The sequence below is a fragment of the Aplysia californica genome, unplaced genomic scaffold, assembly GCF_000002075.1.
Source record: "Aplysia californica isolate F4 #8 unplaced genomic scaffold, AplCal3.0 scaffold00217, whole genome shotgun sequence".
In the NCBI taxonomy this organism is placed as follows: domain Eukaryota; kingdom Metazoa; phylum Mollusca; class Gastropoda; order Aplysiida; family Aplysiidae; genus Aplysia; species Aplysia californica.
Genome location: NW_004797487.1, coordinates 661,155 through 685,542, shown reverse-complemented (window position 1 = coordinate 685,542; position 24,388 = coordinate 661,155). Strand labels below are relative to the sequence as shown.

Sequence of the window (24,388 nt, the reverse complement as noted above, 5' to 3'; positions counted from 1 at the left end):
AAAATGTAAATTTTTTTGCATTTTCCTGGAACATTCAAGCTTGGGAAACTACCAAACTTTGGCAAAAATGTTCTCACTTAGTTTACCTCTGACACCAGGCTCCCCCCGTCCCCCTCCCCCCTCAATCCCCAATATCTCGACTATCATTCGAGACTGGAGGGTATTATTCTTATAGAAAGCAAAGCAAATGGACTGTCTTTATGATGATACCAACAATAACTTGATACACTCAAAAACTGACAAACGCCTGATTCCATCGCATCGTGACACAAATAATACAAATGTGTTCACTGTTCACGTTTCAAGCTAATGAGAATATTTCACAAGGAGGCAACTACATGAAATAAAATAGGAACCCCACAAAAGTAAGCACTGGATTTTTCTGAGAAAGAATTGGCATGTGATTCGTTGCCAGTAGAGCAAATTTCTTTTGTCTCAATAAACATTCTATTAAAACGTTTAACTTTTGTAAACTGTTGAAACAATCGCGTACAGAATTCTCTAATTACTGTTTCGACCCTGATATCATGAATGGGTACTTACACAGAGCTTAATACTACAAACTTCACCACAAACAGAAACAGACGAATTACTTTCAAGAAATGGAGAGTGAAAACATCAGCCAGTGCACTCACTATCAGCAGATACACAGAGTACACTCGCTGTCTATGAACAGATACACAAAGTACACTCACAGTCTATGAACAGATACATACAAAGCACATTCACAGTCTATGAACAGATACACACAAAGTACACTCACAGTCTATGAACAGATACACACAAAGTACACTCACTGTCTATGAACAGATACACACAAAGTACACTCACTGTCTATGAACAGATACACACAAAGTACACTCACTGTCTATGAACAGATACACACAAAGTACACTCACTGTCTATGAACAGATACACACACAATACACTCACTGTCTATGAACAGATACACACACAATACACTCACTGTCTATGAACAGATACACACAAAGTACACTCACTGTCTATGAACAAATACACACACAATACACTCACTGTCAATGAACAGATAAACACAGTACACTCACTGTCTATGAACAGATACACAAAGTACACTCACTGTCTATTAGCAGATACACAAAGAACATCGGCCACTCAGATTCAATCCCATCAAAATTCTGAAACAGAAAAGTCATCAGTTCGTAATGATCAACCGAAATGTGTGGTACAAGACAGGAGATTAAGTATGAGTATAGAAAGGCACGTCAAAACGAAAAGTCATTTAGTGCGAGGAAAAAGTAAGACTGACATTCAGAAACAACAGAGGGAAAGAAAAGAAGAAGGACTTATTATTAGCGGCATTTCCAACCCTCTAACCATCTGCAGAAAGGAGACTGGTCTTCTGATGAGCTGTAGAGAAGTGATTAAGGAACAGGTAGGGAGAACCAGATTATTATTAGCTATAAAACGAGTCAGCACGAGGTAAAAACCAGGTTTAGAAACATACATGTAGCGATGGTTGATTTACAGCAGTAGGGTTAACCAAAGACAAAGTTACAGAGAAAACAAAGGTACACTTATACCATAGGGTAATTAGTTTAGTAAAAGTTTTACAACACTTGCAACACAAATTTAACTCCTTATCTCCAGCAAGCTGCTCTCAGCGGCTCGCGGTCAGAAACCCAGTGCCGGTGAGCCGCTGACAGCGGCTCAGGTGCATTCTTTTAAGACGATTTCGAACTCAAATTCCTTTTCTGCTGAAAACAAGTCTCTTTCACCAGAATTTAATTCATTACATGAAGAACTATTGAAATAGGTTCACTTGTTTTGATTGAATGACCAAATCAGTGATGTAAAAGTCAATTTTAGATTTTGAACCAAAGTAGGGCCCCAGCATAGTGAGTTTACTCCCCCCCCCCCCCCCCCTCCCCCTTCAGAGATAAAGAGGTAATAAGCCTTATAAGTGCTGAAGATGAGAGGTGTTACTATTACTGCAGAGTAACATATAAAGAAACAATCTGGATAACAGCCAAAATGAAAAAGAACATACAAGAACAGCCTCACATCTCCCAAAAACCAAACGCAAACCTTGAGACAATCACAAACCACTGTTCACCTCTCTGCCAGCAGAACATCACTTTTGTTTTAGTAAGAGTTTTATGGCACTTGCAACACATTAAGGTCCTTTAAGTACCGAGGCATAGATGTGTTACAAGAGAGTAATGTACACAAAAAAGAGGGAGGAGAGATAAGGACGATATATGCTTGATAGGAAAGAAAGAGCAAACCACACCAGAGGACCAGCCAACCACCCACGATAACATCACTATAAAACACTGACCTTATTGGTTTTCTTAAACACACAGAAAATTCAAAGAGAGGAAACATCATACAAAACAATGAAGAACGAGAGTCTGATCCTTTTTTTGTTCTTTTTCTTAATCAAAGTAAAGGTGAAGAACGTGAGTTATCATCTTTTCTTTATTTAAACCCATTGGGGAGCACCTTGGGTACAGAGGATGAGGCAGGCTACTTGCAACACAATAAGTTCACATATATAAGAGCCAAAACTTACGCATTTCAAGAGAGAACAAAGCACAAAAAATGATGAGAGATAAGGACGGTAGATGTGTTAGTTTGTTCTAGTTTAGTTAGAGTTTAATGGCCCTCGCAACTGCATTAGGTCAAATGAGTGCACCATATGTTTGACAGGAAAGAAAAAGCAAACCATACCAGAGTACCCGTCAACCACCCACAGGCCCAGGAAAAAATGGACACGGGGGGTGGGTGTCAGAGAAACACTCGTCAAAAACAATATAACCATACAACAGGCGACACAGCAAACAAGAGAAAGATGTTTGTTTCTCTCCTAAACACCGCAAGCTAACAGAGGTCAGAAAAGGTAAAAAAGTAAAAAGTACGAAAGAGGATCACCTTAATCTCTGCAGGTTTGTAATACTTCCTCGTCTTGTCCTCGGCCACGGTCTTGTAGCCATCACGGAGAAAGCGCTTGATCCCCCAGTTCCCTTTGAGCTTGCGCGTCACTTTCTCCACCGTCCGCTTTCTGATGGGCTCCTCGTGGATGGCAAACGCAGGCCAGCCCACCGTGGGCAGCAGAGACGCGTCTGTGTTCTGGAAAACATCAACATCAAGTCCAGTCAAAACTGTCACAAACAGCCAGTCCACCATGGAGGAGAGAAATGGTTGTCTTAGACAGGTGGACATCTTAGGCAGTATCATTTACAACATTTCTAAAATGCAAAGGGGGGAATGGGGAGTGGCCGTTTGTACAAGTGATTGTCATACACAGGTGTCCGTTAGAACATGTTCCACTGCATAACCCCCCTATTCTTTCTGTTCTCAGTGGGAAATATTTTTAAAAATCAAGATAATATGGTAAAAAAAGAAACATATACAATTCCAAACCAGTACATTTTTTGTATGTTTTAAGTGAGTCAGCTTGATGACTTACCATTTTCAACAGAAATAGGTAAACATGACAGTTTGTCCTCATCATCATCTATTTCAAACAAATTTACTTTTCCTGATTTTTTTTTCTTGAAGCATAACAATTGTTAACACATTGGCACATTTTCAACTTACTTAATTACAAAAGTCTGGCACCAAATCAGGAACAAAGGGACAAAAAAGACAAAGATGGTTGTTAACTGAACACCAGCAGAAAGAATGGATGACATTAAAACCCATATAACTACTACAATCTGCGTCCCCCAAAAAGTCACAGGTGCATTCTCTTAACTCACTCAAGTCTGGCGTATTCTCACAAACACATGTGCTCGAGTCTGAATATTTCATGAGGTTTTTATTAAAGTTCACAAATATTCAACTATGAACACCATATACAGCATGTTTTCAACTACAGAAACATCAGAAATGGCACACTTCCATGTAACAAAAAAGGCAAGGAAAGCTGATGTAGCTTTTTTTGTGTGTAAGATGACCTTTCAAAAATGGGGAAGATTTTAACATACGCAGAGTTTATCGTGCCATTTTCCGCAACTGCCATGGTGAACAATAAGTGCTTTTATGTTAATGCATTGATCCCACATGACTGGACATCGGTGCACAGCCCCGCTTCCCACAACAGGTGCAGGTGAAAGACTTTAGAGAGTTACAGCTGCCAGAACACAACATAGAACATACTTTGGAATTGGATTCCCGAGGTAAGATCGTCTCGAAGATGGTTCTGTTCCTGTTGTGAGCGTCGATGTCCACAAAGATGACAGACCAGGCGGCACCATGTTCTCCGAACAGGTTACACCCGTTGACCGCCTCCAGGGCAGCTTTGGCCATCCCGATAGAACTTGAAGAGCAAACAGGGCAGGAGGTTAACATTTTTGGTTTAATTAAACAAAAGAGTTTTACAGCACATGCAACACAAATAGGTCATATAAGTGCCAAAGATTAGAGGTGTTACTAGAAAGTAACATACGAAGAAAAGAAGAAGAGTCAAGGACAATATAGATGTTTGATAGGAATGGAGGAGTGAACCACACCAGAATGACCATTTGCTAGATTTTGAGCATGCAAAAGCTTCTTTTTCAATAATAATAAGTTGGAAGCATTGTAAAACTCTTATCGAACAAACAAAACAAACAAAGTAGTGGTAAAAGGCAGAAGTAGCCCCCCCGGCCATCAGAAGGTGACAAAATCCTCTCCTCAACACGTCCAGGGCTTCAGACAACATTCCAACCCCTCACACTGCAGCGACGTAAGAACAACGTGATGAACATAAACAAAGTTTTCAGAACCTCTGAAGTAATTCTATGATGGCAACAGAGTTCCACCATCCTTTAGCTTAGCTGGTACATTGCTGGACCACTATGTGGATGACCCTCGTTGAAATCTCCAACAAGGCATATTTAAATTGGTATCTCTTTTCAGAGATTTCAAAGCTCTCCGCCAATTTTGCTTGGACTTCTCGGAGACAGTGGTTGGATTTGGAGGTCGCGCCTCTAGAATAAACTTGCAGTGTTGAAAGGGGAGTCAGATCCATAGAATACTACTGCTATATCTTTCTCTCCATTCCGATATTGCGGCGTCATAAGCGGTCAGCGATGCCGACAGAATGCAGGTACACAATACTCATTCGGAGGTCCTTTAAAGTGATGAACATGGGCCACTGAAGAGTCCCAGAAGATGTGTATACTACAACTATGACATTCCCTTCACAATGAATTTTTTAAAAGGAAACATAATGAAACTAACTGTTCACTGCATACCCCCTCCCTCCAGCAATAATTTAGTGAAGAGCTGAACTACCTACCTTGCGTGGATTTCTGTGCTTCCATTGTTGTATTTACTTCCTCTCTCCCACATGCCATAGTCTGGAGTTCGATATGCCCTCTCCACATAGAACACCAAGTTTTGAACAAAATTCACTTCGTCCGTAGAATAAATCACCTAAAAAATATAAGTACAAAAACCCATCAGAATATTAATTTAAAACCAAAGAGAAAAGGCTACTAATTATAACAGACAAAGTAGACATCCAAAGTCATGAAGCTAACCGGAAACATCCCTTCGAACAAAAGCGGCTACAAAGTGCCCGAAACAAGGAAAAATACGATATAAGAGACCAAACAGGCGAGACTGAGGTCTGTGGAGTAGCATTTAGGTGCCTTATTGTCGCTGGACAATCACAAAAGACAGTGAAAATAAAATAGAAGCAACAGAAACGTGGTTTCTTAGGAGACTGCTAAGAGTATCGTGGAAGGAAAACAAATCAAATGAGGTAGTGCTTGATGAAGCCCACGTGGGACGCTCAATGTTAAAAACAATCAGGAAACGACAAATGCAGTTATTGGGACATCTGAATAGACATAAGGGTCTTGAACATCTAGCTCTCACTGGCAAAATTGAGGGCAAGCGAGGCAGGGGTAGGCCCAAAACAACATACTTAGGGAACCTAAACAAATGGGTAACAGGGAAAGATCAGGGAAACATTGCTTTTTTTTAGAGCATCCGAGCAAAGGAATGAATGGAAAACCATGATCGCCGATGTCTGGCGCAGATTTGGCAATGGATGATGATGATGATTGTCGCACATTGTAGACCCCGAGTTCGATTCTTGAGAAGGAAGAAATTTTTATTGATGAGTGCATCAGTCTTTCTGTTGAAGTGTATCTCTCTCTTCCCATGTCTGCCCTGACAGGCAGGGTCAGAGGTCAGCCTTCTAAATTATCCAAAACCTGCCAATGGAGGTGTAAATTGACCTACGTTACTTTTTTAAAATGTTCACCCCTTCAAATACAAACTGTAACAAAGTGTTAGAAATGTGCAAATACTACAAGAGCCCAAACATGCTACAGCAGATAAACACACAGATAGCGTCAAGGCAAAGTGGCAAAAGCTTCAGTGGAGTCGCTCGACTTCCCCACCCACCAAATTACATTTTCTCCACACTCCAGAGACATATGGATGAAAACATAGAGAACGCCGATTTCGGAGACTGACTCAGTAAGCGCCGATAGGTATAAAAATTCCCTTATGATTTTCAACTTGTCCCACATAGAGCTGGCAGACTGCATGCGGCTTTAAGCTCAGATCGGCGTTGTCGGCTTTATTAGAATCCAAACTTCATTCTTATTATGCCGAAAAAGTGGGATGGGCTTCTCGCTGTCAACTCGCGACTTCAGTGCTTTCTTGTCCTATCTCCATTTTTCTACAGTGTAAATGTGACTTCTTCTTAAGCTCACGGTTTGTTGTGAAATGCTTTCACCGTTATTGAAAATGGAGATGCGACAATAAAGCACTGAGGTCGCGAGCTCATGCCGTCTCGCCGTCGCCTACTCGGGTTGAGCGGTTTGTGTGACATCACCCGACTGGACTGGGAACAGTTTTAAATGGTGATTTCAGAGCTGGTGCTTCACGGTAGACAAAAACTAATTACATTTTTTAAATCAGCATCATCAAATTAGGGTGGCAACAGAACAGAATTACATTTTAAGCAATATTTTAGGAATTTCTAGGTTTTTTTATCCCCAAATAAATGCTTCATAAATACCAGTTGTGTTGTGGTATAATATTTTTCTTATATCTAGATCTAGGCTTTAGGCGCCCTCTAGGTGGAGTCAAGCAGACACCTACTGGCGCCTGTCCGCGTCGATCTTCAGCCGTTTAAGTTTTGACGTTCTCTATGCTATCGCCCTAAAAGTGTCATGACACGGTGGAATTAGGCACTCGTCAATTTTTGGATGTGTGAAGGTATTGGTATCATCTTAAACCTTGTTCATTTGTCTCTTTTTTTAAATGAAAAATACCCATTCATCTTGAATGGATGTCGAGAATTTGCGAATGAAGGAGGTAGTTGTCGCCTGATTCCAGAGGTAAAATTCACGAGAAAATGGCCACCAACGTTTGGTCATTTCCAAAGTTTGAGAGTACTTTTTTTTGCCTTTAATCTATGTTTTCAGTAAAATCCACTCAGTAATGAGTTTTTAAATGTTGAACCAAAAACAAAAATTGGATCAAACTTGCCAAAAAGGTGGAAAAATGCTCATTTCTTCAATTTCATTATTTTGACGAGAGCTTGATTTCACCATGATGCCTCACATATGTACTATGTGGTGGAGAATCTTTGGGAAAAGAATATTTGGAAAAAGTCCAACTGTGCCCTAAGGCAACCTATCAAAAAACAAATTTGAAGGCAACATCTTTTTGTCTTTTATGTGTCTGGGTTTTTTCTAACTGCCTTTTTCACAATAGAAAGAACTACAGTCGAAACTGTCTAAGATGGCCACCCATTGTGGAGGAGAAAAGCAGTTGTTTTAGAAGGGTGTAAGTCTTGGAAAGTGTCATTTTAATATAGAAAAACGCAAGTGGGAGGTGGAAAGTGGTAGCTAGGGCAGGTGATTGTCTTGAACAGGTGGTCATTAGAGCAGATGATTGTCTTGGACAGATGGTCATTAGAGCAGATGATTGTCTTAAACAGGTGGTCATTAGAGCAGATGATTGTCTTGAACAGGTGGTTGTCAGAGAGCAGGTACGAGTGTACACAGACAAGCGTAATCACCTGCAGGTTGGAGGAGATCATCTGGCTCATGAAGAGAAGGAACAAGGCCACAGTGTCAATCTGAGGACCAAACAGAGGACAATGTTACAGAAAACTCTCAGGAATGTTTTTTTTGGTTTTAGTAAGTGTTTTACAGCACGTGCAACACAATAAGGTCGTATAAGTGCCGAAGATTAGAGGTGTTACAAGAGAGTAACAAACACAAAAAAGAAGGAGAGATAAGTTTAGTTTTAGTAAGAGTTTTTACGGCACTTGCAACACAGTAAGGTCAAATAAGTGCTGAAGAATAGATTACGTGTTACATGAGAGTAACATACACAAAAAAGAAGAAGGGGAGATAAGAACGACAGATGTTTGATAGGAAAGAAGGAGCAAACCACACCAGCGCACCACCAACCACCCACAGAGAGATAAGGACGATAGATGTTTGAAAGGAAAGAAGAAGCAAACCACACCAGAGCACCCACCAACCACTCACTCTCAGGAATGGGAACAGTTCACTTGCCGGGAACAGGAGAATACAGGGACGGGAGCCAACGTTTTTGTTTAGTTTTAGTAAAGTTTTACGGCGCTCGCAACTGCATAAGGTCATATGAGCACCACGGGATGGATGTCAACAGAGAAGTCTAAACGAGGAATCAGGCTTACTCTGCTCACCTCTCTAGCCTCAACAGCACAAATTCTGCTTCGACTATCAAGGCACCCCAGAAAAAGCAGTTCACAAGAGAGTGACAAACATACAAAAGAAGTAGAGGAAAATTACGATAGTATGGATGAGGAAAGAAAAAGCAGCAGTTCCCCCTTTGTTGTTCCAGCACAGTATGAGCATGACATTAATAAATCAGCCCATTTATAATTCTACTGTGTATAAGAACATGTTAATATCCCCCCTTTGGGAATGGCCTAAGGACAATTTCAGTCAGTTTTAGTTTTAGTAGAGGTTTTATGGCGCTCGAAACTGCATAAGGTCATATGAGAGCCAGAAGATTAGAGGTGTTACAAGACAGTAACAAACATAAAAAAGATGGGGAGATAAGGATGATAGATGTTTGATAGGAAAGAAGAAGCAAACCACACAACAGAGCACCTGCCAACCACCCACACTTCAGTCAGTAGCACTGCCCTGGCGGGGGACAAACAGAGAACAACGTTACAGAAAACTGTCAGGGATGGAAAGAGTTCACTTGTTGGGAACAGGAGAATACAGGGACAGGAGCCAAAGTTTACAATCATACAAGTAGCTTAAGAGGAAGAGAGCGAGAATCCCCGTCCATTCATAAAATTCGTTAGTGTCTTTAACGAAAGAAAAACAATAACAAAGGTGTGTGCATGAGATTGTCCGTGATACCCGACACTGAACTCCACCTTACACCTTTTCACTATCCCTGACATTTCTACTCTCCAAAACGTGCACACAAAACATTAGTTCATCCTGTGCACACAAAACGTTCTTGATTTATTCCATGAACACAAAAGTTTGTAATTTTTCCTGTGCACACAAAACCTGTGCACATAACATTTGTGATTTATCCTGAGCACACAAAATGGTGGTGATTTATCCCCTGCACAAAAAAGTGTGTAATGTTTCCTGTGCACACAAAACCTGTGCACAAAACGTTCTTGATTTATCCTGTGCACACAAAACCTGTGCACAAAACGTTCTTGATTTATCCTGTGCACACAAAACGTTTGTGACTGAGCCAGCGTGCTCACCTGTAGGTGCTCGTACTCGTCATCGCGGTAGGTCGGGTCGCCCGTCAGCATGTCAAAAGTTGAATGCAGCGCGTACAGAGGGCTCTGGTTAGACTTGAACTTCTCGACCTGAAGTTGGGAGAGAAAAAAGGTTTCATTATTTCACTTTTTCTTCCATTTCTTAAATTCTTCTGTTCTTCTACAACCTCCCCCTATTTTCGAGATGGCCATTCATTGTTGAGGATGGATGCAAGGTGATAATTTCTATAGCCACCATTCTCTAAGACCTCAGTTGTTTTTTTCTTTTGGATGGGGGGAGGCGGGGTTCAACCCTCCTTTCAAGTAATATCTTGTCTTCCCTAAATTAGTCAACTGCATTTTGTTTTTCAATCTAAAATCTCCATATCTCTCTGATTCATTTTCACACAATAATAATGGATGATGGGTGACAAGAACAAATCAGGATAACGTAGCTTTTTGAGAGCATTCGAGCAAAGTAATGAATGGAGAACCATGATTGCCATTTTTGTCCGTCACACATCTTTCACTTGATGATGATGATCATCATCATGATTAGAAGGAGAGATTACAACAACTACTCATTACTTCTATACCACGATATCTCCCCTCACAACAACTAGCCATTACTTCTAGACAACGAGATCCCCCCCTAACCCAAACTGCCATTCACCCAGCCGCCATCATACCAGCTTGAGGCCTCGCACAGACAACAAGACAGCTGGCTCCTCTCCCAAAAGTGAAGAGAATGGTGGAAAATTGTCCAAGCTGAAATCACATATCTACACAAAATTTCACCGGCCGACTACCCAGATCCGTCCTGTCAAGCCTGTAGGGAAGAGGACGAGACTATGGATCATGTGTTCCTGAAATGTCCCGCCAACTATCATGGAAACTGGGACATTTCAGTGGCCCACATTCAGCACTTTTTTAGGACCCCCAAACGAGTGTTGACTTTCTGCATGTTGTTGGCATCGCTGACCGCTAAAGACGCTACAGTGCTAGAAGACAGAGAGAGAGAGAACCACAATAACAACCCATAACCTCTAGACCATGAGATCCCCCCTCCCCACAACAACTAGCCATCACATCTAGACCACGACATCTTCCCTCACCGCAACAACTACCCAAATGAGGAGGACGAAACAATGGATCACGTATTCCTCAAATGTTCCGCCAACGATCATGCCGAAACACTTCTGCTGGGACATTTCGGCGACCCACGATCAACACTGTTCAAGGACCCCCCCCCCCCCATCCCCAGCGACTATTGAGCTCCTGCATGCTGTCACTGACAACTAATGATGTCACAGACAGAGAGAGAGAGAGAGAGAGAGAGAGAGAGAGAGAGAGAGAGAGAGAGAGAGAGAGAGAGAGAGAGAGAGAGAGAGAGAGAGAGAGAGAGAGAGAGAGGAGAGAGAGAGAGAGGAGAGAGAGAGAGAGAAAGAGAGAGAGAGAGAGAGAGAGAGAGAGAGAGAGAGAGAGAGAGAGAGAGAGTTGGTCAAATGTCCCATAAACTATCAGGCAAAAACGATCAACACTGTTCAAGGACCCCCCCCCCCAGCGAGTATGGAGTTCCTGCATGCTGTCGGCATCGCTGACCACTTATGATCTCACAGTGCCAGAAAGAATAGAGAGAGATAGAACCACTACCCATCCCTTCTTGGCCACAAGATCTCCCTCATCACAACAATTACCCATCACTTCTAGACCACAATACCCCCCTTCACCAAAACAACTACCCATCACCTCTAGACCAGAAGATCACCCCCCCTTCACCACAACAACTAGCCATTACCTTGTCAGCCTGTCTGATCCAGCAGTGTAGCACACCTCTCATGCTTTTCACTGCCGCTTGCCCCAGCTCATGAGCTCGTCCCTGGTCATCGTCAATCTTCCTGGCAACACATAAGCATCATCGCAGTCACTAAAGTGTAACACAGACATCAGCGCAGTCACCAAAGAGTTACAACAGTTTTCATCTCCCTATTTTTTAAAATAATGCAATTTCTGCACCAGCATAACAACTTGACTATTTCCATCTCCACCATATCAATTAATCTGTACTGAATCAATTAGTCAACAGCAAAATACACTCAAGAAAACATTCCATCATTTTTTCAAAAGAAGAATAAATATGAAAATATCTCTCATCTGAAAACAGAGAAAGTAGAACGCCATTGTAATCCACAGTTCCAAACTGGGACAATAGTGAAAGGGTTTTTTTTCTTTGTCCTTCTTTCAAAATAACCCTCGCTGAGGGCTCACACATAATTTGCTCACAAACCACAGAACAAAACAACTTTAACAGTGACAGTAGCATTTTCCTAACATTTAAACTTTCAACAACCTTGACATCAGTTTATTGCTTATCAATCAGATGTCTTTATGAGCACTATTAAAATGAAGACAACAAACTATGTGTTTAGGCAGTTTAGGTGTACTTTTCACTTGTAAATACCAAAACACAAAACAGATCAAAAAGTTATCAGATCTACAACAGCAAGGTCTATACATTCGCATCAAAAGCAACTTACTTGTAAGCTTGAGAAAGAGACCACACAGCAACCGCACAATAGATTGTGTCTCTGACGTGAGCGATTCTGTTGGTGTTTAGCTCAGACCCTATTGACGGAAACAGGGCAAAGGTTGGGCTCTGGTATTGAAGTATCTGCCTTTTCACTGAAATATAGGCAAACCGAGAGCAGCATTAATATTCATGAAAGAGACAAACATATCAGTAGTTCTACAAATATTTCCCAAGACAGGATGAAATAAACAGACAGAAAAGGTAAAATTAATATCAAACATAAAAAAGTCAAATTTAAAAAGTACTGAAACTCCATTACTTTTTTTTTTTCATTTCTAAAACCACAAGTTGAAATTTTTCTGAAAAAAAGACAGAGGTAGACGAGCAATCATGAAAAAACCCAAAAAGCAAACAAGTAAACAGTACTCACACTTCATATAAAACACATCTAGCTTCACGCTCAGGGCAGGCGGCTCCTTGTCTTTTGACACCACCCGTGAGAACCTCGAGTCATACATTTTCTGTTTTGGGGGTGGCACCGCCATAGCGTCTTTCATCATCTACTGTGTCTTTGGCAATTTACAAATCCATTGATATTTCCTCTTTGAACACAATGGCTGGCAATATCCCTGCAACAAAAGACAGAAGTTTCTGATGAAAGTAACTTTTGAATAAAGCCAATGATCCTACTGGCCACATTTAATACAAAAGTTCTGACTCCAACAGCAGTATAATTTCCTCTTATTTATAAACAAGAGACAAAGATAGAATAAAGGAAAATCCCCTCTAAACTTTAACACTTTGCCATCATATTTTGGGGAAAATCCAAAGAAACAGGGTGGTTGAGGCGGCAAAGTGTTAAGAGAACATGTCTCGTTATATAACAGAGAGATAGTGTTGTGGCTTTCTGGTCAGAGAAAAAGGATGAACTCATTCTTTTTCTGACATTGCAATGCACAGCAAGCGTAAGTGGCCTTCTCATGATACAAGTAACAACATTTTGTAACAGAGGACCATATCAACTATCTCTACTAGTTAAGACTCACTACAACTAAGTATAAACATGAAATAAACACAATTTATACTAACCAAGACGTTTGTTTTAACAGGAAAGAATACTGCCTCCCCCCCAAACAAACTCAAGCAGACCCAGTAAACTGTTGTGGTACTGTTCCCAGGTACTTAGAGGTCACTGAAAACACAGGCTGGCTACTTGGCGGAGAGTTCTCTGCTGGCCGTACGATCAGGGTGGCAGGCATTTGTCATCAAACTAATTTCACGCTTCAGGCCTCCGGCTACTTAGGAAAGTTTCAGTGCTGGAGCAGCACTCAAACACTTTCACAGGCACTGGTGAGATTTAACACCCACATCACCTTGACTATTTGCACCACTCAGGGCTCACATGGATGGGGTAACATCTTATCTTCCCCTCAGTCGCACCCCTACTTGCCTTCCTCACCTGGGGGCATGGCATAAAGGTTAAAAGAGTTGATGGAACCAAACTTGATAGTTTTGTTTCAAATCTAGACCTTGTGTCTAAACCATTTTCCATCATAAACAGGAAAAAAACTTTCGAAGGGAAGGAATTTCTCTTTCCATTTCCACATTAGGCCGGTTTCCGTTTTACAGAGTAATAAATTATAATACAGAGAAGGTATCAAAGGGGGAGCACGGGGAGATTCCGCTTTAGTTTTAGTAGAGTTTTTACGGCCCTCGCAATTGCATAAAGGCCATATGAGCGCCAAGGGGTGGATGTCAACAGAGAAGTCCGTACAGGGAATCAGACTTACTCTGCTCACCTCTCTAGCTTCAACAGCACAAAATCTGCTTCGACTATCAAGGCACCACGGAAATAGCAGGTCACAAGAGTGTGACAAACATACAAAAGAAGTAGAGGAAAAATAACAATAGTAAGGATTAGGAAAGAAAAAGTAGCAGTTCCCCTTTGCAGTTCAGGCACAGTTATGAGCATGACATTGAAGAATCAGCCCATTTACAATTCTACTGAGCATAAGAACATGTTAATGTCCCCCCTTTGGGAATGGCCTAAAGACACTTCAACAGTCAGTAGTACCGCCCCGGGGGGTTGGGGGAGATTCCATTTTGATATACTTCCATCAAGGTAGGTTTTTGTTTTAGTAGAGGTTTTACGGCGCTGGCAACTGCATAAGGTCATATATGAGCGCCAGTAGATTAGTAGAGGTGTTACAAGAGAGTAACAAACATAAAAAAGAAGGTAGGGATATAAAGACGATACAGTAGTCTACGCCTAAACGCACGGTGCTCGAGGGGGCTCCTTAGCGTGTGTTTATACGGAGCGTGCATTTACATGAACCTTTGCAAGGGGAGGAAGGGACGCAGTCATCTCAATTCGTTATTACTCTAGTGACCTCCCTTGGAGGGAGGGGGTCATTTTGGCAGATAATGAGACGACACCTGACTGTTTTGTGAAGGATTCCCCGACAGGGGTTCAGAATACAAAGGCGTCGAATTGGGGGGGGGGGGGGGGGGAGACAAACTCAATGTAATGAATATGCACTGTAAACGTCAGGAACAGATAGCCTAAGAGGAAACTATTGGTGATAGTCACAGAGACGACGGATCAGCGACCACCCCCGACTGTAAATTCATGCAGGATCATCCCCGAGAACCATTTTCTCTTGTGATTCGTTGAACAAGTACATTATTAGTTCTTCAAGTGCAGCTGATTAGGCTTACTTGGCTAATCTTTTAAAATCCTATAGAGGCCTGTCTAGTTTTTACGGCATTTATGCGTGTCGCGCATCAGGCCTAGATCTAACTAAACATTACACGCAGTCACTCAAACACCAGTCAGAAACCTTCTCACAAAGATACATTTCCAGTGACCAATCAAAAAACATTTCAGTCATTTCAGTCCCCCCAATCCCCCCAACCAGCCCTAGAGCGAGACCTATGCGTCAGTGGAAAGTAGGGGGTGTAAACGCAGTCCATCACTCTCTTTGTACAGCGTGAGGAGTACTCTCACCAAATATTCAGTTTTCTAGTAACCCCTTGCCAAGCTTAACTTGTCGGCGTATTTCACGGATCGGAGCGTGCGTTTAGAGGGAGTGACCGTGCGTTTGTACGTCTCAATTATATAGTAAAAAACAAAGCGTGCGTTTGAACGGAGCGTGCTTTTGTATGGCGTGCGTTTAGGCGGAGACTACTGTAGATGTTTGATAGGAAAGAAGGCAGGTTTGACTATATATTATATTTATACTAGCTGGGCCCCCTTTCAATGAAAGGAATGATCGGTGCATTAACATAAACTGAATATCATTGGTCTACTTTTACACTCTACTGGAATGGAGCAATAAATCTTGAGAGAAAAGTGACACATTGTTTCCAAGTTGCCAAATATATAATCGATGCATAGATTGATTCTCTATTCTGCTTTCGTGGTTGTACAGAAAACCTGTTTTGATTGTTTATGGGCATCAAACGAAAGAATTAAAGTCGAATTTGGCACCAAGTAAAAAAAGAAAACATGAGGCTAGATCTATACGGGTCGCACACTTAAAATAGTGCTCAGTATTGCGTGACAGTATCGAATGGAAGTAGATCTAGGACTTTAAACAAAACAAACCTGGCGGATTTTCTAAAATTACAGAGACAGAAGCGTCGGCCTACAAAAGCGATCGCCAACACACCCGACAAAGTTCATTCAGAGACTCTCTATGCCTCTCATATATGTGACCCATTGCAGTTTAACAATTTTTACTTTTTCACGGCTCATGAAATTAGGGGAAGAAACGCGTTCTGATAAGGACAAGATAGGATAGCGCTGTGCATGGGTTGACCCCGGTTAATTTCCCAACTTGACGCGTGAAATTGCAGGTCACCTGCCGCTGATTTATAATGGCCTACCACGGGGGGCCGGACTAACTAAAAGATCGCTGATACGGAATTTCGGACGCCGTGTCAAATACTATTGTGCATTGTCGCGCAATACTGAGAACTATTTTAAGTGTGCGATCCGTATAGATCTAGCCTCATGCTTCCTTTTTTTACTTGGTGCTAAATTCGACTGTGATCCTTTCGTTTGATGCCCATCATCGCTTTTTCTGAACTCCTTTGCCAAATTCATTTTCTTGCTACTGGAAACAAAAATTACAACGTCAACAGGTCTAAGAGTTAGATTAGAATCTAGATCTAGATAGCGCCTGACCATGCCGAAAAGAAAACGACATTAGAACTGCAGTTAGAACCCCTCGCGCTCGCAAAGGTCGAAGTAGTAAGCCAATAACTTTCAGTTGATGTTAGTGTTCCGATCATCCCTTTCATCCAAAGGGGGCCTAGCTAGTTTGATCTATATTTGGGCCAATCACAGAGATGTGCTAGGAGCTCGCAGCAGCTTCTTGTATTTTTTACTGGAGAGGCGAAAAAATTTTTGGTCGGCATTATTTCTCTGAACGTTCGGGAAAATAAAGCTGGGCACTATTTCTCCGAACACTCTGAAATCACATCCTTTCCCGCAAATTTCAAATAGATCTATAATTATATCATAAGCCTACCAAAGATTGTTCGTATACAATATTAATATGGTTCAATCGGTCCAAAAAATGTCCACAGTAAATATTTATAAAAGAAATGCTACAGTTCCAAACAGTTTTTCGCTACAGATATGATGTGTTGCCTATGAAGGGTGCTGCTCTTAAACTTAATGTGTTGAGTTCACTCGTGTGCTGTTCAGATCTAGATCTAGATCTATGGAGGGTTATTGATAACGACACATAGAACTAGCATCTGCGTTTGTCGTGTCCGCAACCAATCAATCGTAGCTCGATTTTTTGGCATTTTTTTGGTCCACAAATCGGGGAATAAAAGTCAAATTTTTTTTTTAAGAAAGAAAAAAAGAAACCGAACCTCTTTAGTTTTGAAAGAAAGTTCACTTAGCTTCACTTCGTCTCTTTCTCACCTGTTGTCACCACGTTGATTTGTTGAATACGTAACAGTGACATGCAATTTGTATTGCTGTTCCTCTTTTACTTTTCACTCTTTGTGGAGTTTTATTTTGTTGGTGTGTAATTTTTTTTTCTTGTTATTGTTCTGAAGTGTTGTCTTTCTATTAATAATTTTTTGTTGGGGAAAAAGGGGGGGGGGATGTTGTATAGTGTAACGTCATTCAATTTGATGTTCCTACCTTCATTAGATTCTAAAATATACATGTATCATATCATATATATAGATTTAAATGTGTTATGTTAGAGCGTTCCACCAAAACCGATTACATGTACTGACACTGGCAGGCCCCTTGTGTGTGATTCCATAATTTACAAGTAATATATAGCAATGACCACGAAAAACCTTTTTTGTCAAAAAATATTTGCAAATAGGTGCATTTTTAAGCTGTATCTCCATAGAGAATGGAACGAATTTTTGAAATCCATCAATTAACAAAAAAGTTACAAATTTTTTAATCAATTAATTTTTTACAGACTTTTTAATGAAAAAAACCCCAAAATATGGGACGTTCTTCGGTGAGTTTTGAGACAATATTCGTCATAACTCACTCATTTCTCGGAGTATTTAAATGAAACTTGGCAGCCCAGTACATTTACTAGTGCAAAATCTAGTCCTGCTTTCAGATTTCTCATAGCTATCCCACTTTTTGAGCAATGAAGACGTTTATAGTTAAAAATGTGGCGGTTTTCGATGTGTTTTGAGACAATATTTTTCATAGCTCGCCTATTTCTTGGAGTATGTAAATGAAACTTGGCAGTCTAGTACAGTTTTTAATGCAAAATCTAGTCATGCTGTCAGATTTTTAATATCTATCCTACTTTTTGAGTTGCAAAGACATTTACAGGTTTAAAAAAGTGGCGTTCTTTACAGATTTACAAAGATTATCAGTCATATCTTCTCCCAAAGTCATGATATTTGAATGAAACTTGGCAACGTAAAAGATTCCTCTTGCTAAGCAATTTATTAGTCTAATAAATCCAGTTCTCTACTAGTAAAAGCATGTATACTTTGTAATAGAAAATAAGATCGTCTCTGTGTATATCCATTGTTGGACAGTGTCCTATTGTGTGGTAGATTAAGATGCGTTTAGATAATATCATTATAGTTTATAAGTCCTGGGAATATTTCACATGTGTAGGCTACAACTCATACTATAAATGTAACAGATATTTACCTCCCCCCCCTTCTCTCTCTCTCTCTCTCTCTCTCTCTCTCTCTCTCTCTCTCTCTCTCTCTCTCTCTCTCTCTCTCTCTCTCTCTCTCTCTTTCTCTCTCTCACACACACACACACACACACACACACGCACACACACACACACACACACATGCACGCGCGCACTCACGCACGCGTGAACGATAACAATGAATAAACGGGACTATCTTCCCAACTGGACTAAATAAGTACCATACTCTTTAAAAACAATCTTAATGCCTCACTTTTCCAAACAGAGCAAACAGGACGAGTCCAAGTGTGTGCTTTCCAAAACTGGGGGGAGTAGGCTTTCATAACGCATACACAATGTCATACCACTTCTTAGATGTTTGCTTTTCTGTTTCTATTCTTCTGTCATGCAATCAAGCAAATAAAAATGACTACATCTATCGTATTGTGACTAAAATTCAACACAAATTCAAGTTATCAAGGCCCCCGTTTAGTTTTCAAGTATTCTTTCCCCCCTTTCCGATTCACATTTATAAGCGGGGCCCCGTTCGTAGCGCCCGAGGCGACCGATGGCTGATAACATCACTCAGTGGAAATTTCCCAGCCGCCGGTCGTTCACCCAGCACTCGCAAATGGCAATGCCGCTTTTCCCTTAGTTACTCCCACATTTTTAAAGATTACGCCAAAACCGCTAAACACGGAAGCATGAAATTTTAAGGGAATAAAGAAAAATGGTGTACAACGTATCAGTCAGTTTGACAAATCACAGCTCTAAAAAATCTTCAAAGCGCACCACATCAACCACTTTCGCTAACGTTTTCGACTGCTTCTTGGATGGGTACAAAGTTGTCAAACTGCATACTACGAGATTGACCTCTTTTCTGATTGGCTGCCAAGTTTCATTCATATCCATTCACGAGAAGCGGCGTGAGAGCGAGTTGAAGACAACAACCTTTGCATTAGTTCGTCCCACGAAATGCCCCCACGGCGGGGGCCAAAAATCGGCAGAACAAAACACGCTCGGTGGGCATTGCTATGTAATATCCTGTAGTTTTTTTTTAAATTAAACACATTTAGGGTTAAAACCAGCCAATCTTCTTCCGACAGGTGGACACATGCCCTTTTTTGTTAATTTTTGTGGTTGTTTATGGGCTGTTCTAATTTTGATTTCGTTCTGTTGCGAAACCTTTCTTTTTCACGTTTTTACACTCATGATCTAAAAATCTCTAGACTAGCTCTTGAAAATTGAAATAGATCTAGACCCAAAAATTAGCTCCTTCCCAGACCTCGCAGAATGGCAGAATGAAAGTTGGCGCCGAACTCTCGTAAATAGATAGGCAGAAAATTACGAGACCGGAAGCCAGAAACCGTTCGGAGAAATAAAGATCGGCACTATTTCTCAGAACGTTCGGAGAATTAGTCACTTCGAAATTTTTTTACATATTATTATAATTCTATTTGTTGTTGATTAATAAAATTGATAGCAAAGATCTATTACTACTAAGTATGATCATAGATTTCTATTTGAATCATTTTTTCCATATATATTCCCCTATCCCGACTTTTATTCTGCTAGAGCGCTCCTTCATCTCATGGATGGAATGCTCGAAGCAGGCGGAACTATTACATTTTTAAAAATACAGATCTAAATCTAGGTCTAGATTAGATCTACATCACTGTCAATGACTGGGGGGGGGGGGAGGTGAGAATAGCGGGTCGTGAGTTATTCCATGGTGAGATTATGATTTTGGCCGAGTAAAAAACACAAAAAATGGAGTCAGATAACAGGACGTTCTGGAGAGATACTAATCTAGTTTCTAGATGTTTGATAGAAGGGTCGGGAAGATTGAAGAATACCGGACCACTCATACATTATTGCGCGAGAAAGTGGGGCGGGTGGTTGGGGTGGAGGAGGGGGAGGAGGGGGGGGTTCAGGGGGGTCTCCCCCCTGACAAAATATTAATGAATAGATCTACCGGTCCGAGATTCTCCATTGAAAGATATTAAAAACGGGGAAATTATGAATTCCTAAGGTTGAGACATAGGCAAAGTCAGTCCGCTGGTCCGGTATTCTTCAATCTTACCGAAGGGTCCACCATCCACAGTATGCGTGCGGGAGTGACAGTAGAGTCTTCAGACCAAGGCCAAGAGCAGACAGTTGAGCAGGGACAATAATAGGTGCTTTTTCGGTAGTTCCCACCCCCCTTATTTGAGCCTGACCTAGATCTACATCTAGATCAATACGTTTGATTCGCGGCGAGCTCAGATATCAAACCTAACAACTGCAAAACATTAAATTGTGGTAAAATTCAGGGGGGTATGCCCCCCTGAAACCCCCCAAACTTATTTTCATTAAGTCAACCCCCATATTCTTGGGGCCAAAACCCGTGAATAACAATTGCGGGGTGGGAACTACCGAAAAAGCGCCCAATAATAAAATGGTAGTGTCCATTGCCACCGAGTAAATTGGAGCTCTTTTGCGTTGGTGGGTAGATCTAGCTTATTGTGCTCGAGTGCTTGGTGTGTGCGTCCGCCTCTCTGTCCCTCTGTGTGTGTGTGTGTGTGTGTGTGTGTGTGTGTGTGTGTGTGTGTGTGTGTATCTCTTTTCCTGACCCCCGTCCCCCGATTTATGTTCCCCGATATAACGTGAATTTCTGCTTGAGTTTTTGTATGCGTTTGTGACCTTCTACTTCTAGAATTACCTGTGTTGGTTCTACACCAAAGTGTAGGCTAAGGTTAGCCTAGATCTAGATTCTTAGGCCTACGTCTAATTGAAAACACGCCAAGTTGGTACCGTAGCTCTAGACGAGATGCTCGTCCAATGAAATTAGTTGAGAACAAATTGACCCATTAGACACACATTATGTATTGCTAAAGGCTAAAGATAGATTATAATAATCTAGATGTAGATTGTCACTCGGTGGCAATTGACGCAAAATGGTACTTTGAGTACAGACCCAGGGACAGACGAGTGAGGCTAACTCACTAATCTAGACTGTTGGGCCTACGGTGCGTGTTATCTGCACTAGCTGGAAAGGTCAAGGCAGTTCATTCTTACCTAAAACTTATTTGGTGCGCAAATAAACAAGCAGTTTGCATTCCCGTGTCTTCACTCCAAATCGAATACTTCAAAGTGCCTGAGATCTATCCTGCATAAAATAAACAAGACCTTTTCAGTGGAAGCCACCATTAGCCACGAATAGATCTAAACAAAGTTAGGCCTTGATTCTATGTCAAGAGAAACAGAAAAATCGCAACCTTTTCTTCTTTACTCTGTACTGATATGAGTCTGGCCTTGAACTTGGGATTTGGGAACAAGTATCGCAACTTTCTACTTCAATACTTTTACGGTGTCGAAAGTATTAAAAAAGACCCCTTGAAAAATGTTCCGTACTTTATGCATAGAGCTATATAAATTTCAAACGAAAAGCTGAAAACATTAGGGAAATTCCATAAGTGACGAACTGAAAATCAGAAGACCTTTGTACTGTTATCCACGCATGACTTTACAATGGGATAGCAGTCAACTTTGCCATATTTATTTAGCAGATGTAGACATACTGTATTTTCACTGAATGGGGAATTTCTCTCTCTCTCTCTCTCTCTCTCTCTCTCTCTCTCTCTCTCTCTCTCTCTCTCTCTCTCTCTCTCTCTCTCTCTCTCTGTGTGTGTGTGTGCGTGAGCGTATGTATGAAAGTTGTAGAAGAAGAGGGCCATCTCCTGATTCATATATTCTTATTTTATCTTGTTCGATTCATTTATTTTATTCATCATAAATTATTTAATTAATTTTTCAATTTATTAATTTCATTTCATTTATTTATTTATTTATTTATTTATTCATCTTATTTATTTGTTAGTGTTTTACGGCATTCACAACTGCATAAGGCCATGATATCCATTAAATATTTTCAGTTTGGAATTAATTTTGAACTTTTCTGAAGCCTACTCTTATCAATTTTGGACCACCAATGGCTCTTTAATAGCTCAACTTGCAAAGGGGGCCTCCGAGATTTTTTCGTCATTATCTGAGAAGGCTCTGCTCTCTTTTTCGCCATTATCTGAGAAAGCTAGGTGGTAGATCCAACCTACACTAAGATCAGGAGGACGCCTGAAATAAAGCAGTAAGAAGAAGCCATGGAGTAGCAGTGGAAAGAGTAAGGTACCCAGAGGGAAAGGCCAAGGGACAACAAAGGGCAGCCTTTGAAATTAAAGTAAATTATAACGTTCCTGTCCATACAAGTTTGGGACATATATCCACTACTGTTTATACCTCTCATGATTAGAATTCATGATAACAAAAGCTTCTTTCTGGATGAAAATGACAAAAATAATGTTCTTTTACTTTATATACATACACTTGCTGTATCATGCTTTGAAAGTGTCTGTGAAGACGAGTCAGAGAGAAAAGGAAAGAGGGGGACAGGGAGATGAGTTTGAATCTGTATGATAATTTTTAGGGTACGTGTCATTGGAGAAAAAGTGGAGAGTCAAAAAAGAGGGAGAGCTGTAGACAGAAGACAAATAAAAGCCAAAAACTCACAAAACTACAAAGTTTGAAAGAACTCAGCCTTTTATTAAAGAACGAATTAATTACACAACATACTGTACACTACATTTTTTTAGAACATGAAGAACAGCCAAAAAATATGTACATATCACAGGAATTGTAAAGAAAAAATGCATTAAAACCCTGGTAAACCTTGTCTCAGCAAATGTTTCATTATTACACACAAACGGTCACAAGCAAAGTCTTATAAGAAATCTTAACCAGTAACCTTCCAGGCAGATAAACGCACCACTTTAGAAAAGAGAAAGGCGCTGATTTGGCAAGCAGTGGTGTTTGTGATCATTATGATTACAAGTACAAGGGGCCTGCTATTATTTTAGTTGAGCAGATTAGATCTCAATAATTCTGAGTATGTCATCATCATCATCATCATCATCATCATCATCATCATCATCATCATCAAAATCATCATCATCATCATCATCATCATCATCATCATCATCATCATCATCATCATCAATGACAAAACAACTCTCCTTTTTCTTGTTGTGTTTTTCTTGAAACATAACAATTTGCACCATGTCAACACACGTAACCTATATACATCAGCACAAAAATAAGGACACAGGACAAAACAATTCTAAAGTATGGACACACTTACAGCACACCATAAAGGGAACTGGAAAACAAACATCAAAAACTATTTATAGTACATCTGTTGAGAACAAATTTACAAAGAACAACATCGAGCACTACATCCCACAGGAGGAGAAAACTCTCCACTGACCGGACTACTCTATTACAATCACAAATAATCAAAAGCACAACACCAAAAGTCACATCTACCTAACGAGATATCTCCATAAGATGCTTGCAACTTACAGGAGAAGAATGTTCCAAAATTTTAACACTGAGGTTACAAAAATGGTTACACGCAACTCCCACTTTTGTAAAATGTTGCAATGTTGATCACTGAATAAGACAGGATATACTTGATTTCGCAGTAATACTGAAAATAGTAAGTCCACACTTTATATGACCATGCATGGACGTGACAGCCTTAACATTCAAGACTGGGCACGACTGACATAACTCCGGTTCACAATGCAGTGCACCATTTAACTCTATTTGAAACCAAATGAAGGACAAGGAGGGAAAAGTTGTGCTCTCAACTATAGTGAGATTTGCATTTTGTCTTTATTTGCCCAGGTATGGTGTGTCCTAGAGCAGCAAAGTTTTTCATAGAGAGCTAAGGGTGGTGGCCGTGACAATGTCCAGTCTAGGATATTTAATAGTTCAAGTCTGTGTCACCATGTGTGTGTGTGTGCATTAAGTTAACTCACTTCAGCTATTTTTCACCCAACAACCATTGCAGCCTGACAGTTTTGGGGTATATTGAATCGTTAACCACAAAAATAACTGTGAAAGCTATAATAATTTTTTTAATATATACAACGGAAGGAAATATGCTCTCAC

At 40.6% G+C, this 24,388-nt stretch overlaps 1 protein-coding gene across 3 annotated transcripts in view; it reads right to left on the bottom strand.

Moving 5' to 3' along the window:
* The window catches only part of LOC101858942 (phosphorylase b kinase regulatory subunit beta), a 50,711-nt gene extending 29,014 nt beyond the window's left edge, over nucleotides 1–21,697 (bottom strand). Inside the window, exons 1-10 of one of the 3 annotated variants that reach the window (XM_035970080.1) lie at nucleotides 21,461–21,697; nucleotides 12,685–12,883; nucleotides 12,262–12,406; nucleotides 11,523–11,622; nucleotides 9,728–9,835; nucleotides 8,015–8,074; nucleotides 5,267–5,403; nucleotides 4,144–4,303; nucleotides 2,914–3,111; nucleotides 1,100–1,157 (exon numbers count right to left, since the gene is read on the bottom strand). In XM_035970080.1, coding sequence (XP_035825973.1) covers nucleotides 1,100–1,157; nucleotides 2,914–3,111; nucleotides 4,144–4,303; nucleotides 5,267–5,403; nucleotides 8,015–8,074; nucleotides 9,728–9,835; nucleotides 11,523–11,622; nucleotides 12,262–12,406; nucleotides 12,685–12,814 — 1,096 coding nt within the window. In that variant the 5' untranslated portion in view covers nucleotides 12,815–12,883; nucleotides 21,461–21,697. Of the gene's footprint in view, nucleotides 1–1,099; nucleotides 1,158–2,913; nucleotides 3,112–4,143; nucleotides 4,304–5,266; nucleotides 5,404–8,014; nucleotides 8,075–9,727; nucleotides 9,836–11,522; nucleotides 11,623–12,261; nucleotides 12,407–12,684; nucleotides 12,884–21,359; nucleotides 21,412–21,460 lie in introns of those variants that run through there. The other 2 variants (XM_005099553.3, XM_005099552.3) reach the window with 2 other exon arrangements.
* Nucleotides 21,698–24,388: the final 2,691 nt, after the last annotated feature.